The sequence below is a fragment of the Corvus moneduloides genome, chromosome 7 (assembly GCF_009650955.1).
Source record: "Corvus moneduloides isolate bCorMon1 chromosome 7, bCorMon1.pri, whole genome shotgun sequence".
NCBI lineage: Eukaryota > Metazoa > Chordata > Aves > Passeriformes > Corvidae > Corvus > Corvus moneduloides.
Window position 1 is genome coordinate 28217492 of NC_045482.1, and position 13686 is coordinate 28231177.

Below are 13686 nucleotides of genomic sequence, written 5' to 3' on the forward strand. Positions count from 1 at the left end.
CAATCCAGCCCGGCGGGGGCGGGGCTCTGCGGGTCGCAGCCTATCGGAGCCCGCGTGGGCGGCTCCCGCCGGTCCGGGCGGTGTGAGCGATGCTCGGTGCGGGCGGCGGTGGCGGCCCCGGGGCCCGCCATGGTGTGAGGCGCTGCCGCGATGAACGGAGCGGTCCCGTCGCTCTACGACCCCAAGGCGCGGGTGCTAAAGCTGGGGGAGAGCTTCGAGAAGCAGCCGCGCTGCGCCTTCCACACCGTCCGCTGTGAGTGCTGGGGTTGGGGCAGTTCTCGGGGGCTGTGGGGGTCGGGGAGGGGTTCGGCCGCCCGCGGTCCCCTGAAGGGCGAGGGGTGGCTGCGGCCATGCTCGGTGGCTGCCTCTGTCCCGGGATTCTGGGGCGCAGCTGGGAGCTGAGTGCCGTGGAGTGCTGGTCCAGGATTTCGGGAGCGGTGCAGGTCTCAGTCGGTTCTGGGAGCACGTACGGCCATTGTAGCCAAGAGCTGCCCCTCGCTACCCGCTGGGCACTAAGTTCGCTTTTTATGCCTTTTCCATAGTGTCTCCCTGCTGTTCTGCTGTAAACCGAGCTAAGATGAACCTGTGGCTCTGCTCTCTTTCCTTGCGCTCAGTTTTTAGAAGTTCCGTACAATTCAGCAATCAAAGGTTAAAGGCAGGCAGTGTTAATCACGGAGCCAGTACGCCCTCCCTGAGTACATAATTACTATCTAGAGAGGTGTGTGCTCAAAGATTCTGAGGGTAGCTAGGGAACAAATGCTCCCAGGATTATAGTCCTTGGTAATTTAGGACTGTAGCTTCTGGTTTTGTTGTCTGGTTATTTATAGACTGATATCCCCAAGCTTCATTCTCACGTATGTTCTCTGGAGAGTGTCCTGTGTGCAGGATGGGTAATGTGCTCTCTGTGAGCAGAGGGAACGGCACTTAGGCAGATAGTCTGCAACTGTGCAAGCGGAGGAGAGTGGAAAAAAGCTATAAAATGGATTTAAGCAAATGCTGCAATTTGAAATTTACCCTAATTTTAAAGAGGAGTAACAACCCCGTCTGGTACCTCCTACCCTTAGAGTTTCATGCTGACTCTTGTAATTTGATGATTTATTCTGAAATCTGTTTTGAAATCTCTCTTCCTTTCCAACAAATGAGACATAGAAACTGGCACGTTCATCAGTTCTATCAAATGCACATGCAGAAGAAATATCCTCTGATACCTGACGTTTTTCTTAACAGTTGAGTAAAGGGAAAACAGCTGCTGGTTAGAAGTTAAGATTAGAAGTATCAGTATCTTCATTTTCTAAAGTATTAACAGCCCAGTGGCCACATATTAAAGCAAATATTCTCTGATTTGATGAGAAACTTTGGAACTGTTGTGCGCTTATTCCTGTAAGATGACATTTAAGGGTTTGTCCTAAGCAAGGTTAGCAGGGGCTGTCACCTGTGTGTGGGCTCCGAGCCTCCTGCTGCGCGCACAGCCCTACCCACCAGCTCCTGCAGCCTGGTTTTCCTGCCCGGTTGGTGTGCTGGCTGGAGCCATGCTTCCCAGCTGCGGTCTGTGCCACCCGGCCCGTGGCTGCAGGCCGAGTTATGGAACTGGGAAGCTCCCCAGCTGCAGGAATGCCGCCGCCAGTGACCAGCAGCGTGAGATGGGGCAGGCAGCCAGGCGAGGAGCGTGTGCCGTGGTGTGGCCATGGAGTGTGTGCCGGCCGATGGGTCCCCTCCGCCCTCATTCGGCGTTCGAGGCAGGGCACCGGCATCCCCGGGGTGCGAGACTGGCCCTGCCTCACCTGGAGCCGCGGGCTCAACCCCACATATGTTATCACAGACCTCGAAGAGCCTCTTGATGCCATCCTGTCTCCCTAAATCGGCACAGGCAGAGTTTTGGCTGTAGCCTTTCCCAATTTATTTGCGGTAGAAATAATGCTTTGTAGGTAATGGTATGTACCAGACCTGCCGTGCTGATGCCTGAACACATGCTCGTTTGCAATGTCTCAGAGTTTTGAAAAGGACCAGAAATGGATACCTTCTTTTGCTCAAAACTTATTTTAACTAGTACTTTAGATGCTGAAAAAGACAAAATGTAAATCAATGTTAAATTGGGAAGGAATTTCACTTGTAACAAAAAGAACTATACTGAAACCCCAAGTTTTCTTCAAGTTCTGACATGCTTGTTACAGTAAAGTCAGAAACAGAAAGAGGGATGCATATTGAGGGTTGATGTTGTTCTTTGCATTTTCAGTCACTTGTCTACATCTCCCATGTTTGGGATTAACATTTTCAAGAACTATTTATTGATTCTTCTGAAGATAATTATATGAGGATTTATCTTTTGAAATATAAGACAGCTTGTTCAGCCTTTTTATCCATTAAAACCTAAAGGTGTTTTCCTAATTTTAACCAAAAGATTTAAACACTTATAACGAATCCTGAGAAAAGCAGCTTGACTTTGAATTCTACTGACTTATGGAATGATCTGCTCCGGGGAATGGTAGATGATGGTAGATGATACACTAACAAAAAAGGCTTTTACTTAACAGCCTCCAACTGCAATTAAGTGGTGCCTACATTTATAAGATTCCTGAAAAGCCTGTAAATAATCTAGTTTGTTTTTATATTTAGATGACTTCAAGCCTGCATCTATTGATATGTCCTGTGAAGGAGACCTTGAAGTTGGCAAAGGTGAACAGGTGACAATAACGCTGCCAAATATTGAGGTGAGTTGGTGTGGCTGAAGAGTGGCGGGCTTAAGGGAATGATTTATTTTGTTGTCCTAAGTATATATCCTGACTATGGAAGGGCATAAAGTTTCAGTGCTGTTTCAGAGCTGCCTGTGTGACTTTTAGAGTAGAAAAACAATTGCTCTAAGAATGCAAGATTACAAAAGACACAAAGGTTAAACAGCTGCACTGTAACTTTAAGTGTATTTGCCACACTGGAAATATGCTGTAGGATGACCCAGAAGTGTTGTGTGCACAGAAAAGCTTCATGTGTATGTTGGCAGTGCAAGTTTCCCCCTGGTATTTATTGCTCTAGTGCAGTTCTAAAGCAGGAAAGACTGGAAAGGGAAAATTTACTACCTGCCATGCTTTACTGCTCTGCTGATACGGGAACTGAAACCCCTTTTGATGAGAGGAGTCCTAGAGAGAGTCTGCTTTCCTTGGGAAATAAGCATTTAATCAATTTCAAACTAAGCTAAGCAAGTAAAATCCCATGCCAGTCAAACACCAGCTGCTTTTGGACATGGCTACTGTGAATCTAATTTGAATTAACCAGTAACATTTTTAATGGCTAGAAATGATCAGTTGTAGTGAACTTGTCATCACTGATGGATTGTTGTTTCTAAGAAAAAAGACTACAGGAGTAACACTTACTGGACTTCTGATTCAATAGGGCTCAACTCCACCAGTGACTGTGTTCAAGGGCTCAAAGAAGCCTTACTTAAAAGAATGTATCTTAATTATCAACCATGACACTGGAGAATGTCGCCTAGAGAAACTTAGTAGCAACATCACTGTGAAAAAAACCAGGTGGGTGATTTACAGGAGAAACAACTGTGCTTTACTCATTATGAAAATCAATTTGTTAACGAGTCTAAATTGAGATATATTACTACACATTACTATTTTTAGGAAAACATAATTTTAGAAAGTACCTGGCCTTGTTCAAAGGAGTGAAAAGCCTGCTTTCTCAGCAAACTGACTTCATGATGGCAGAAGAAATGGAAATTTATTTTTTTGTAAACAAAAGATGTTATATTATTGAAAGAAATAGTAACTATCTTCTGGTGTGTTTAGAGGGAGGAAAAAATATCTGTTTGGCTGGTACTTGCCTACTGTCTTCTGACTTGTAAATGAGGAAATCTAAAAAAAAGAAAATTTTGTGACGCTTCTCAGTAATTTTAATGGCTTTGTTTTCTCCTACCAAGTTTTTAAATATTTTTTTTCTGCTGCTGAGTTCATATAAGTGATTTCCAGCAGAATTATTATTAAGTGATCCTTGGCAAGGGTAGCAAGGTATAAAAACAAATCAACCGACAAAGTGTTATAAAGTTATTAGCACTATATCAAAAAAATAATTTTTAACACATTTATAGATGATATTAATAGTATAATATTAATATATTATGTGTGTTAGCATAATAACTTACCTAAGAATCTAATGGTGCTATTTAGAAAGGCATGAGAAATAATTCCATAGTACCATATCCCCTTTATTCCTGCCTTTTTCCTTGTATCTTGCCTTCTAGTAATTAAAAATCTTTTCCTTTCACACACAGAGCTGAAGGAAGCAGTAAAGTCCAGTCTCGCATTGAGCAGCAACAGCAGCAAATGCGAAATGCAACAAAGGTTCCAAACAACGTTAAAAACTCTCCAACAAAAGAAAAAACATTTCCATCTTCTCCTATGGATGATATTGAACAGCGTAAGCTCCATTGGCACATAAGTTTCAGAAACTTTGCTGTTAACAAGCAATTAGTTTTTAAGAGGTTTTTGAGTGTGTGGGTTGTTTTTGTTTTGTTTTGTGTTATTTGAGAAGCAACTTTACTCTGATATGGAAATGGCCACTCTGGCTCAAGTGGGTAAAAGAGCAGTATTTGTAGCTTGCTAAGGTAAAAATCCAGCTGAACCATTAGGCTTTATAATGCCAAGGGTCCTGCTGTTCTCTGCTTGACTTTGTCTTCCACTGCTACTTTAATCAAGTATTTAGTTGGTTGTATTGTGGTACTGGAGCTAAGTCACTTCCATTTTGACATTGCTGTTTTTTCTTTCTGTGCACTCAGCAAACATGGGTTACAGTACCTTACAACTCAACATACAGTTTAAATTACCAGATAGAGCCTTGTGAAAGATGAGGTTCCAATGAAAAAGACAGCTAAAAACTTGCACAAATCAACCCTTGAGCAGTGCTGTGTACTGTTTCCTTGAGCAACTCTGGTTTAGTATGACACTCATATTTCACTTAATAGGAGGCCTTATTTCCTTTTGGAGGACAAGGAAGATGGCAGGTGGTAATTACTTGCTACAGAAATGCTGACAGGTGGCAGTTTCATTGACTGGAACTGACATCTGCTTCCTAAGTTGTTCTGAATTCCTTTTTAAACAGATTTTTTTAGACGTCTCATTATGAAGATGGTTTTTGTTTCCATTTTGGTCTTAAGCTCTGACCAGAAATCTATATGGCAGAACAGTACTAGAATGCATCTAAGGTTGCAAAGAGGAAGGAAAACTGGAGCACATGAAGTAAAATGATGCTTTTTCTAGGTGGTCTGTTCTTTTGGGGGGAGTGGTGGTGTCAAACATTAAAAGTCTCCAAAGTGGCTGCCAATGTACCAAACTCTTGTGTAGTGCCAGTCCAATTTTGAGTACTATTTAAAATGCAGAAAAATTGAAAAGGATGGTAGAAATATTATCAAGTCATCTAGTCCATCCTTCTGTCCTAAAGTCAGATTTCTGATATAACTTTTAACCTCTTCTTAAAACCTTCCACTGACAGATCCTTGTACTTGCTGGCAAGCCATTCCAGGGCTTTACTCTCCTTACTGTTCAGATTCTCCTGTATAAATAGTCTGACAGCAAGCCTATTACTACTTTCATATTTATCATGCAAGTACAGAAGTACAGACCAGATTACTGTGCTGCTTTTGAGCAGTCCTTCATGGACTTAAACTCCTCTGATTTTCCCATTCTTTACGCAAAATTACACCAGTTGGTTTAATCTTTCCTTAGAAGTCTCCTTTCTAAATCTCTGATTTGTTGTCAGTTTTCTTTAGCTTTCTTGCAATGAGTCCAAAAACTTCCTGTAGTCCCTAAACACATCTACTGTTTCAACTAAGGTTTTAGCAGTGCTGACTTGAGCAAGAAGGCTGTCTTACAGGCACCATTCATCTTTATACACAAAGATCAAATAGTATCATGTCTGTAGTATCATAAGACCAAATAGTATCAAGTCATTTCTGCAACAGCATCGTGTGGTAGAACAGTGTGTAGGGATCCCCGGTGACTCTCGGACTCTTCAGAAGCGTTCCTACTTAATCGTTCTGCATCCCATGGTTGTGTAACTTACTATTCCTGCTTAGGTACGCTACCTGGAACTTGGTACTAACTTTGTTTTCTGGGGTGGGGGGAGCTCATTCTGCCATTATCCTCTAGTGTATGTACAGCTCTTCCTTCACTGGTTAAAAGTACTTAATTTAAATTCTGTCTGATTAAATTACATCAAAATTCAAGGCAGAGTTCTTATTTCTCAGCTTTTGGTATTGGCCATTCACTTAAAATTTTTCTTATGTTAGACATTGCTTAGCAGGAAGTGGAATTAAATGCTTATGACTTGAGTGGTGTCTTTCAGTTAGGTGTCTTACACCTCCAGATGTGTGGTAGATCATATTATCTTATACACATCCTTAGCAAAAGAAGGATGCTTAGATGCTTCCAATTCTTACTTTTCTTCTGCTTCCCTTATCTTTTTGCTTATGTTTGAGTAGCCCAGTCTTTTATTGTTCTTTCTTTCCTAGCATTAGGTTAATTTGTCCCTGTAGCCATTGCTGCACTATTTCAGGTGTCATTTTTCCTGAACACCATTTTCTTTTAGACTGGCCTTTGGTAAAACTGGCCTTTCCTTTAGACTGGCCTTTGATAACTCAGAGTCTGTTTCATGGAAGTTTGTGTTAAAGATTAATTTAATTAATTTTTTTTCCCTCTCCTTTCTTTTAAACTGTGCACTGTCTTGCATCTCAGTGACTTTCACCTTCAACCTATTCTGTATTGGGTAAATTTGAAGTGAGATGAGCCACTCCCCTACTTGCCTTGTTGTGTCTGCTATATCACAGCTGTTCCTGAAGTATTCTAAGAGCTTGTAAGACCATCTTAAATGTCTAGGTACTTACAGTCTTGAATAGTGATGAACTTCTGCACCATAACTCCTCAAGTCCTCCCTCCACCATGATTCAGAGGTCTGTTTCAGACTTCTCTCAGCACTCATGTTTTGCACAATTATTATGTGTACCTTTCTGCAAAGATTAACTTCCTCTGGATGTTGGTCTTAAGCTAATGTATGTCAGAAATCCATACTGTGCAGCATTATTCGCTCCTCCAAATCTATAATGAAATGAGGATTTGGAGAAACCTTCCTAATATGAACTTTGGATGGTCCTTTTGAATATTCTTCGTGCTTAACTTGATTTTGAGCAAAATGTCACATGGTCCAAACAACTGTATTGATTGTAATGCTGAACTGCTGGGAGGCATTTTGGGTGCAGCTGCAGACATCTTACAGTCACTGATCTGTGTAACTGCAGTTTTTAGTCAGTGAAAGCCATCTTTTGGGGTGCTAAGGAAAACACAGAACATTTTCTGCTAGTTGCAGAAATTAAAGGCTGTGTGGGATGCATTACCCCATGGAATGTGGGGTTAAGCATTCGGGTTCACAGTCACCCTTGTTCTAACACTTGGTTTAAAAGGGAGCTCAAGCTATGAGAGAAGAAAATCACATGACAGGCTGGATACTCACTTGTGCCCTTTTCTTTGTTCTGGAGAGTTTTGGTGGGCTTGGTCTGGGTTTTTTTTAAGTCGCTGTAGTGTGTGTGCCCGATGTCTGTTGATTTTTTCCTTTTTCCCTCTTCCTTATATTTCAATTATGATGAATGTAAACTGAGAAACAAATCATATTGTTTGCAGAGCTAAAAGCAGAAGCCAGTATCATGGACCAGCTGAGTAGCTCTGACAGTTCATCTGACTCTAAAAGTTCTTCGTCCTCTTCATCAAGTAGTGAAAATAGTTCTAGTGATTCTGAAGATGAGGAAATGAAGCCCTCTCTTCCTATGTCGATGCCGTATTTGCAGCCTCAGCCTACTGTGTCTGCCATACCACAACAGGCTGTTCCTGACAAAGATGCCAGTCATAACAGATCCCAAGAGAGCAGTGGTCATATGATGAATACACTACGTAAGTACAAAGGCTGTTCTTTTCTTAGTGCACAATTCCAGACATCAAGATTCTGAAAGGAAACCATATTGTTTTTAAGTATGTCTCTGTCATAATTAAAACTGTGGGAAGTGATGCTAGGGTTTGATTGTTCAGCAGCAGGCTGAATTAGACACTGAGCTAGAAGGTTTGTGGTTCACAGAGATATTAAATTAAAGCTGAAGCAGTTGAAAATATTTCCTATTCTGGCTTCCTCCCAGTTCTATACATTGGGACTGAAGAACAGTAATTTTGTATTGAAAATACTTGAACTAACAGGGCACTCCCTAAACATATGCTTATAATTTCTTGAATAGAACTATGGGAAGGATACTATGGTTGCAATGCTCTGAGTTACAGAAGAGATGGTGTATTCTTAGCTGTGTCAGTTACTATTCGTGGCAGTGTTCCACTGGCCAACATGGCAAAACTGTCCTTTACATATAAGGAAGGAGGTGATCTTCTTTCAGGTGATATTATCTTATTCTGCCCATTCAGGCAACTGAAAATGTAATTTGAAGAGTAGCTGTGATGTTCAAGAGGGGTTGCTGCACAGCCTGGAATTGAATGCTCAATGTATTCAAAAAAAGGAGAGTTTGGAAAACAGTCACATAAAAAAAACCCCCACTAGGTAGAGAAACTTAAGTTCACTACCTAAATAACAGGAATACTCAGACATAGAAGTGAGTATTCAGCTATGGTGACTCTTCCAAAATGATTACATTTTTAATTAGCTCCTTAGCTGTTGGCTCTTGGTTTGAAGAGATTTCCATCAACCCTGGTTTGCAGCCTAAGATCTTTATGGATTATCATTTCTATGTTATACTGAACTTTTATACTGCAATTTTAGACTGGCAGATCTACTTTTATTTCAGGTCTTAATGGATAACTTGAATGGGATTTTTTTTATTTTTTCTTTTTGTTTTTAGCTAGTATTTAAATACTTAAATAATCTGCATTGGTATTTAATTATGTACTGCATTAACAGATAAGATCAGACTGAAAAGTCCTGTGACTTCATGTGCAGAGAACTAAATGCTGCTTTCATTTTACTGTCACTGCAGAGAACAATGTCTTCATGTGTACAGTTTGCATAACGTTAGAGTGCCACTTATTTCAGCCCTTACTCACGAATGCGATTCCCCATTCTCCATGCTTTAAATAAAACTATTATGAAAATGTGATTAAGCTCTATCGCCGGTGACAGAATCTCAGCTGGCAAAGCTTCCAGTGAGAAATACAAGTACAGGTGACTAAGTCCACCATTTCCAGCATAGGGAGAAAATGCTGCTTAAACCATGACAACGTCAAGACTGTTTCAGGGGAAGTTGGTGGCTTGATGTTGTTCCACATCCATGTTGACAGGTAGAACCCCTGCCTGTAACCTCAGGCCTCTTGAGCTTGTCCAGCTCTTGAGATTAATGCCATTTACTTCTATTATGGTTAGAGATTTGTTACTGCTTAAAACGATTCCATCCCCAACTTCCAGTGCAGTTAACACTTACAAGACACTTCCACTAGTTAAAGATCAAACCAGCTACTTCCAAGGAGATTGCTTTTCTCTAGCTTTGTTGCTGAGGGAATTTGGCAGGAGAGTGAAACCTGGAGAAACTAAATGGATAGCACATTGTTCTACTTTGAATGGCAAGAGTTCTCAGTCAGGATTTTGTACAGTCGTTTCTTCCATCTCAAGGTTTTGCAAAATTAAATATTGAATCAACAAATGTCAGCACAAGCTGCTTGCTTGTCTAATCTTGCTTTGAGGTGTGCGTGCTCATGTCTGTGACTAGTTTTGTGCACCTCTGTAGAATCAGAGCCATGCTGGGTAATTAGTGAAGTTGTTCTTTGACTTTCTGTGTGCAGGGAGAAGGCTGGGGGAAGCTTAGAGAGCAGAGTTTTATCTTGCACGTAGAAATTATACAGGTGAGATTTTGTAGAATTTGGAAAATGGAGGAAGTGGTGTCTAGAGCATGGTAACCAAATACTTCTGTCAAATACATATGTACCTCTTCAGGAATCTGGGGCTCAAGACTGCCCCTCACTCCCAGAATACTGTTTCTTCCCCTTGCTACCTTGAGAAGATGGTTATATAGGCTCACAACTTGCCGTATAACGAAGTCTGTAAATGGTGGCACTAATAAATCTGTTCTTCATGAATATTTGATCATATGTTGCTTTATATCTACTTTTTGTTTAAACAAGGATTATGTTAAACAAAGTAACTTTCCAAAGAAAACCCAGCACAGATGGGCTATTCTGGGGCCTTGTGTTAGGTACTTAGTATTCAGCAGAACTTCACTTTTGATACTGGTACAAACATAGCTGTTTTACTTTGTCAAGTAATAATTTTCCCTTACATTAGTTTGGTGTTGGTGTGACCACTAAGATCTGTGAAGCAGTGATCACTCCTATGAGTTTCCCTGTCCCCTATAACTAGTAAGAATTCAGTTGAGTATATTATATTCACTGATTTAAAAACTTAGGAAATACTGTAATTTGCAGTGCAATCTATTTCCCCAACTAATATTGCTAATAAGCAACTGGCACCATGAAAGCAAACAATTCAACAGCTCTCCCCCCCTTCATTGCTGCCTCGTAAGTACAATAGTCTAGATGTTTCTTCATGGTCCTCATTAAATGAACTTTCTATCTTTGCACCAAATCCATCTGAAAGCCACCAGCTCTAGATTGTGCTATTTTGCCCTCTCTCTGAAGGTGTTTTTTGGAGGTAGGGCTGCAAAAATGAGGCAGAAAGTTTAGCCTGAAGTAAATCCCAACATATTAATTCTGACTCTGGAACTTGGAGTTCTTGCTTTTCCCATCTGCTGGTTTTCACAAGCATTGGTATTTTTGGCTGGTGTTACAGAGTTTGTGTAATTTCTATTAACTGTGTTGAAACAACCTTTGAAGGCTGCAGAAACACTATTTGGAAGGTTATCTTCTTGCTCACACTCCCTATCTTCTCGTAAAGTAGGTACTGCATAACAGGGCTGGGATTTCTAAGAATTCACTGTAATTCTCCTTTGAGTGATAAATACATGAGTTTAATTTACCAATACGATTTTCTGTCTTGAAAGATTTTTTAGGATATTACATTGTTCTGAATAATTATTGACAAATAACTTGATTTTGTTCTTTCTAAATTGCTTTTTAAATTTATCTTAAAATAATATGGCTGTAAATATTTTCTCTATATAGAGGATTGGAAACAAAAAAATTATCAACACTAATACTTTAAAGATTGCTGGAAACAGCCATCTTCACTATTCTTTTCTTATATAAAGTGTTTTTGTTGTTGCAGAGAAGCATGTACCACTTTCTAAGCTTTAGTGATGACACAGTGGAAAACAAAGGAAGGCTAAATGTGGCCATGTTAAAGACTCCAGTGTTCTGGAAGAAATGATATGCCTGAGAACAAAAGATCCAATCTGAGTGTCTTGTGGGGTTTACCCCCTTGAGGTTACTTTTTCACCCATCTGCAAAAGGGATCTGTGAAGGGTGCTGCAGCTGAGGAAAGGGCATGTGAAAATAGTGTGTTGACTCATTTTTCTCAGTTTCAGTGATTTTTCTTTTGTTTTCAGGCCATTTCTGCACAACCTGAGATGAGCTTTTTTTCTTTTGTAATGGTTGTTTGGCAAGGGAGGTGTGGATAAAAGCATACCAGTTGGAACAGACTCCTAAAAATGTGTGGGAAGTTGCTAGATATGATGTAGATTGTGTAGAGCATGCTGCTGTATTTTTTGTTACTTATCTGTCATCCTGGGAAGATTCCCTCCCTCCCACCCCCTGAGCTTATGGACATCCAGGGCAAGCACAGTGTAGTCTTTTTACTTCCTCATTTTGAAATATATATATAGAGAGAGCCACCAAATTAAAGTGCTGTGTAAAATTCCTTTTGATGTTTTGTTTGCTCACTTGTTCCAAAACCAGTTTGAAATAGTAGGTCACTGATACATCTTTAAGTGGTATGTCAAAGAGCTGCTCTTCTTGATTGAGACACCACTTTGTTTTCAAGCACAGCTGAGTAGCATTCAGATGTGTTTCAAAAAAACCCAACAACTTGTTTTTCATAAAACTGCATTCACCAGCAGTTTTTCCACTTGTGAAGCATGAAAATGTGGGTGGCAGAGATAGCTAGGTGTTGCCTTTTGTGATCTGGTGATATTAAATAAATGCTCTTGTGCAAATAAGCTAATGGCTTCCTTGCCAAGATTTTAAAATTGTAGAAAAGTGATATCTCTAAGGTTCTTCAAAGGGGAGTTTGGTTCTACACCTATTTACTCTTTAATCATAAAATAATTTGGGTTAGAAGGGACTTGAAAGATCATGTAGTCCAGCTTCCCTGACCTGTTTGGTACTAGCTTTTGTAAGCCTTAATTGGGAAAGGCAATACCTTGAAAGAAAATTATTTCCTTGAAAATGATTAATCTATTGACTCTTTCTCTTCTAGGAAATGACTTGCAGCTGAGTGAATCTGGAAGCGACAGTGATGACTGAACAACTTTTTGGTCTTAAATGTATCACCTTTTTTTGCTAAATATGTCTTAGCATCTGTTTTGCACTAAGATTAGATTACCAGAGACTGGAATGAATGTCCTCAATTTTGATAATAGACATCCTAATTTTCTACTGACACATCATGTCTATAATACAGCAGCATTGATATCCTGTCAGTGCTATGGTTATGTGTTTATCTTTCAAATTACTGTATTTACAGTAAAATTGTGTATGATCTGATTTTGATTATTTTTGCCTCAGCCACCTGTTTTACTTGAAACTGATTTGTAACAGCTAGTTACTTTATATAAATAGCTATGGAATGGAGAAATTTCTGATATTTATGGAGGCAAGTTTCCTTCCTATCATTTAAATGCTGATCTCACAACTTTGACTTGGAGGGAGTGAAAGGGAGAACAACTAAATGAGGTCTGCTGTGTCAGCTACACTTTTTGTTCAGTTCACAGTTCATACCTTTAAGGAAACTGCTGAATAATGTGGTCCACTAGTGCAGTTACAGTTTACAATTGTTCAACACATTGCTGAATTATTAATTTCATTGTATTATGGGACTTCATATTTCTGAGCCTCAAGATTCCTAAGGGAACTTATCTATTCTCTGCCTTTTTTATGTAACTTGACTAGGGCGGTCTTTTTACAACCTTTTTGTATCTAAATGTAGGTAACTGCAGAGACAGCAATGAATTTCCTTCATTTAATTCTGTAATGGAAGTCAGAAAATTTCTTTGTAGAAGTATAAAAGTAATTTAATAAAGCAAATATTTATCATTTTCATGCATCAGATGCCGTTTTTACTGCTTATGAATTCGATTTTCTACCTAAAGTAGTCGTGCCAGTGAAGGGGTCAGGCAAAGAAATAAAGCATTGAAATAGTAGCTAATAAGGACTCTCCACCCTGTCTACAAGACTGAAATGGTTGTTGCTTTTGTTACATGAGCTGACCCTTAGTAAGAGCTTGCCAAAAGTTTATGGTGATGTAACTGAATGTTTATTACAGATTACATCCAAATGCCTGTGGAAAGTAATACTGTAGTATTAGACAAGAAAAGGTCTTATTTCTTCCACATTTGAAATTATGCTTCAAGACCTGAAGAACGGGGGATCAGACTCCAAATTTCATCCTGTAATTTGCTACTGAAGAGTTTTGTAACAGTAGCAAATGTCTGTAGGGTGAGGTCTGACAAGATAAGTCTCCTCAGTCTCACACAGAAGTCTC

General features: G+C 39.9%; 1 protein-coding gene across 2 annotated transcripts; it reads left to right on the forward strand.

Moving 5' to 3' along the window:
• Positions 1-67: 67 nt before the first annotated feature.
• EAF2 (ELL associated factor 2) lies at positions 68-13248 on the forward strand. 2 transcript variants are annotated; one of them, XM_032114999.1, is made up of 6 exons: positions 68-253; positions 2614-2708; positions 3385-3521; positions 4271-4416; positions 7668-7934; positions 12403-13248. In XM_032114999.1, exons 1-6 carry the CDS (start codon positions 151-153, stop codon positions 12447-12449), a joined length of 795 nt encoding a protein of 264 aa, XP_031970890.1. In that variant the 5' UTR covers positions 68-150; the 3' UTR covers positions 12450-13248. The 2 variants fall into 2 exon arrangements, with proteins under 2 accessions (XP_031970890.1, XP_031970891.1); XM_032115000.1 differs by lacking the exon at positions 3385-3521 and having other exon boundaries at positions 74-253.
• Positions 13249-13686: the final 438 nt, after the last annotated feature.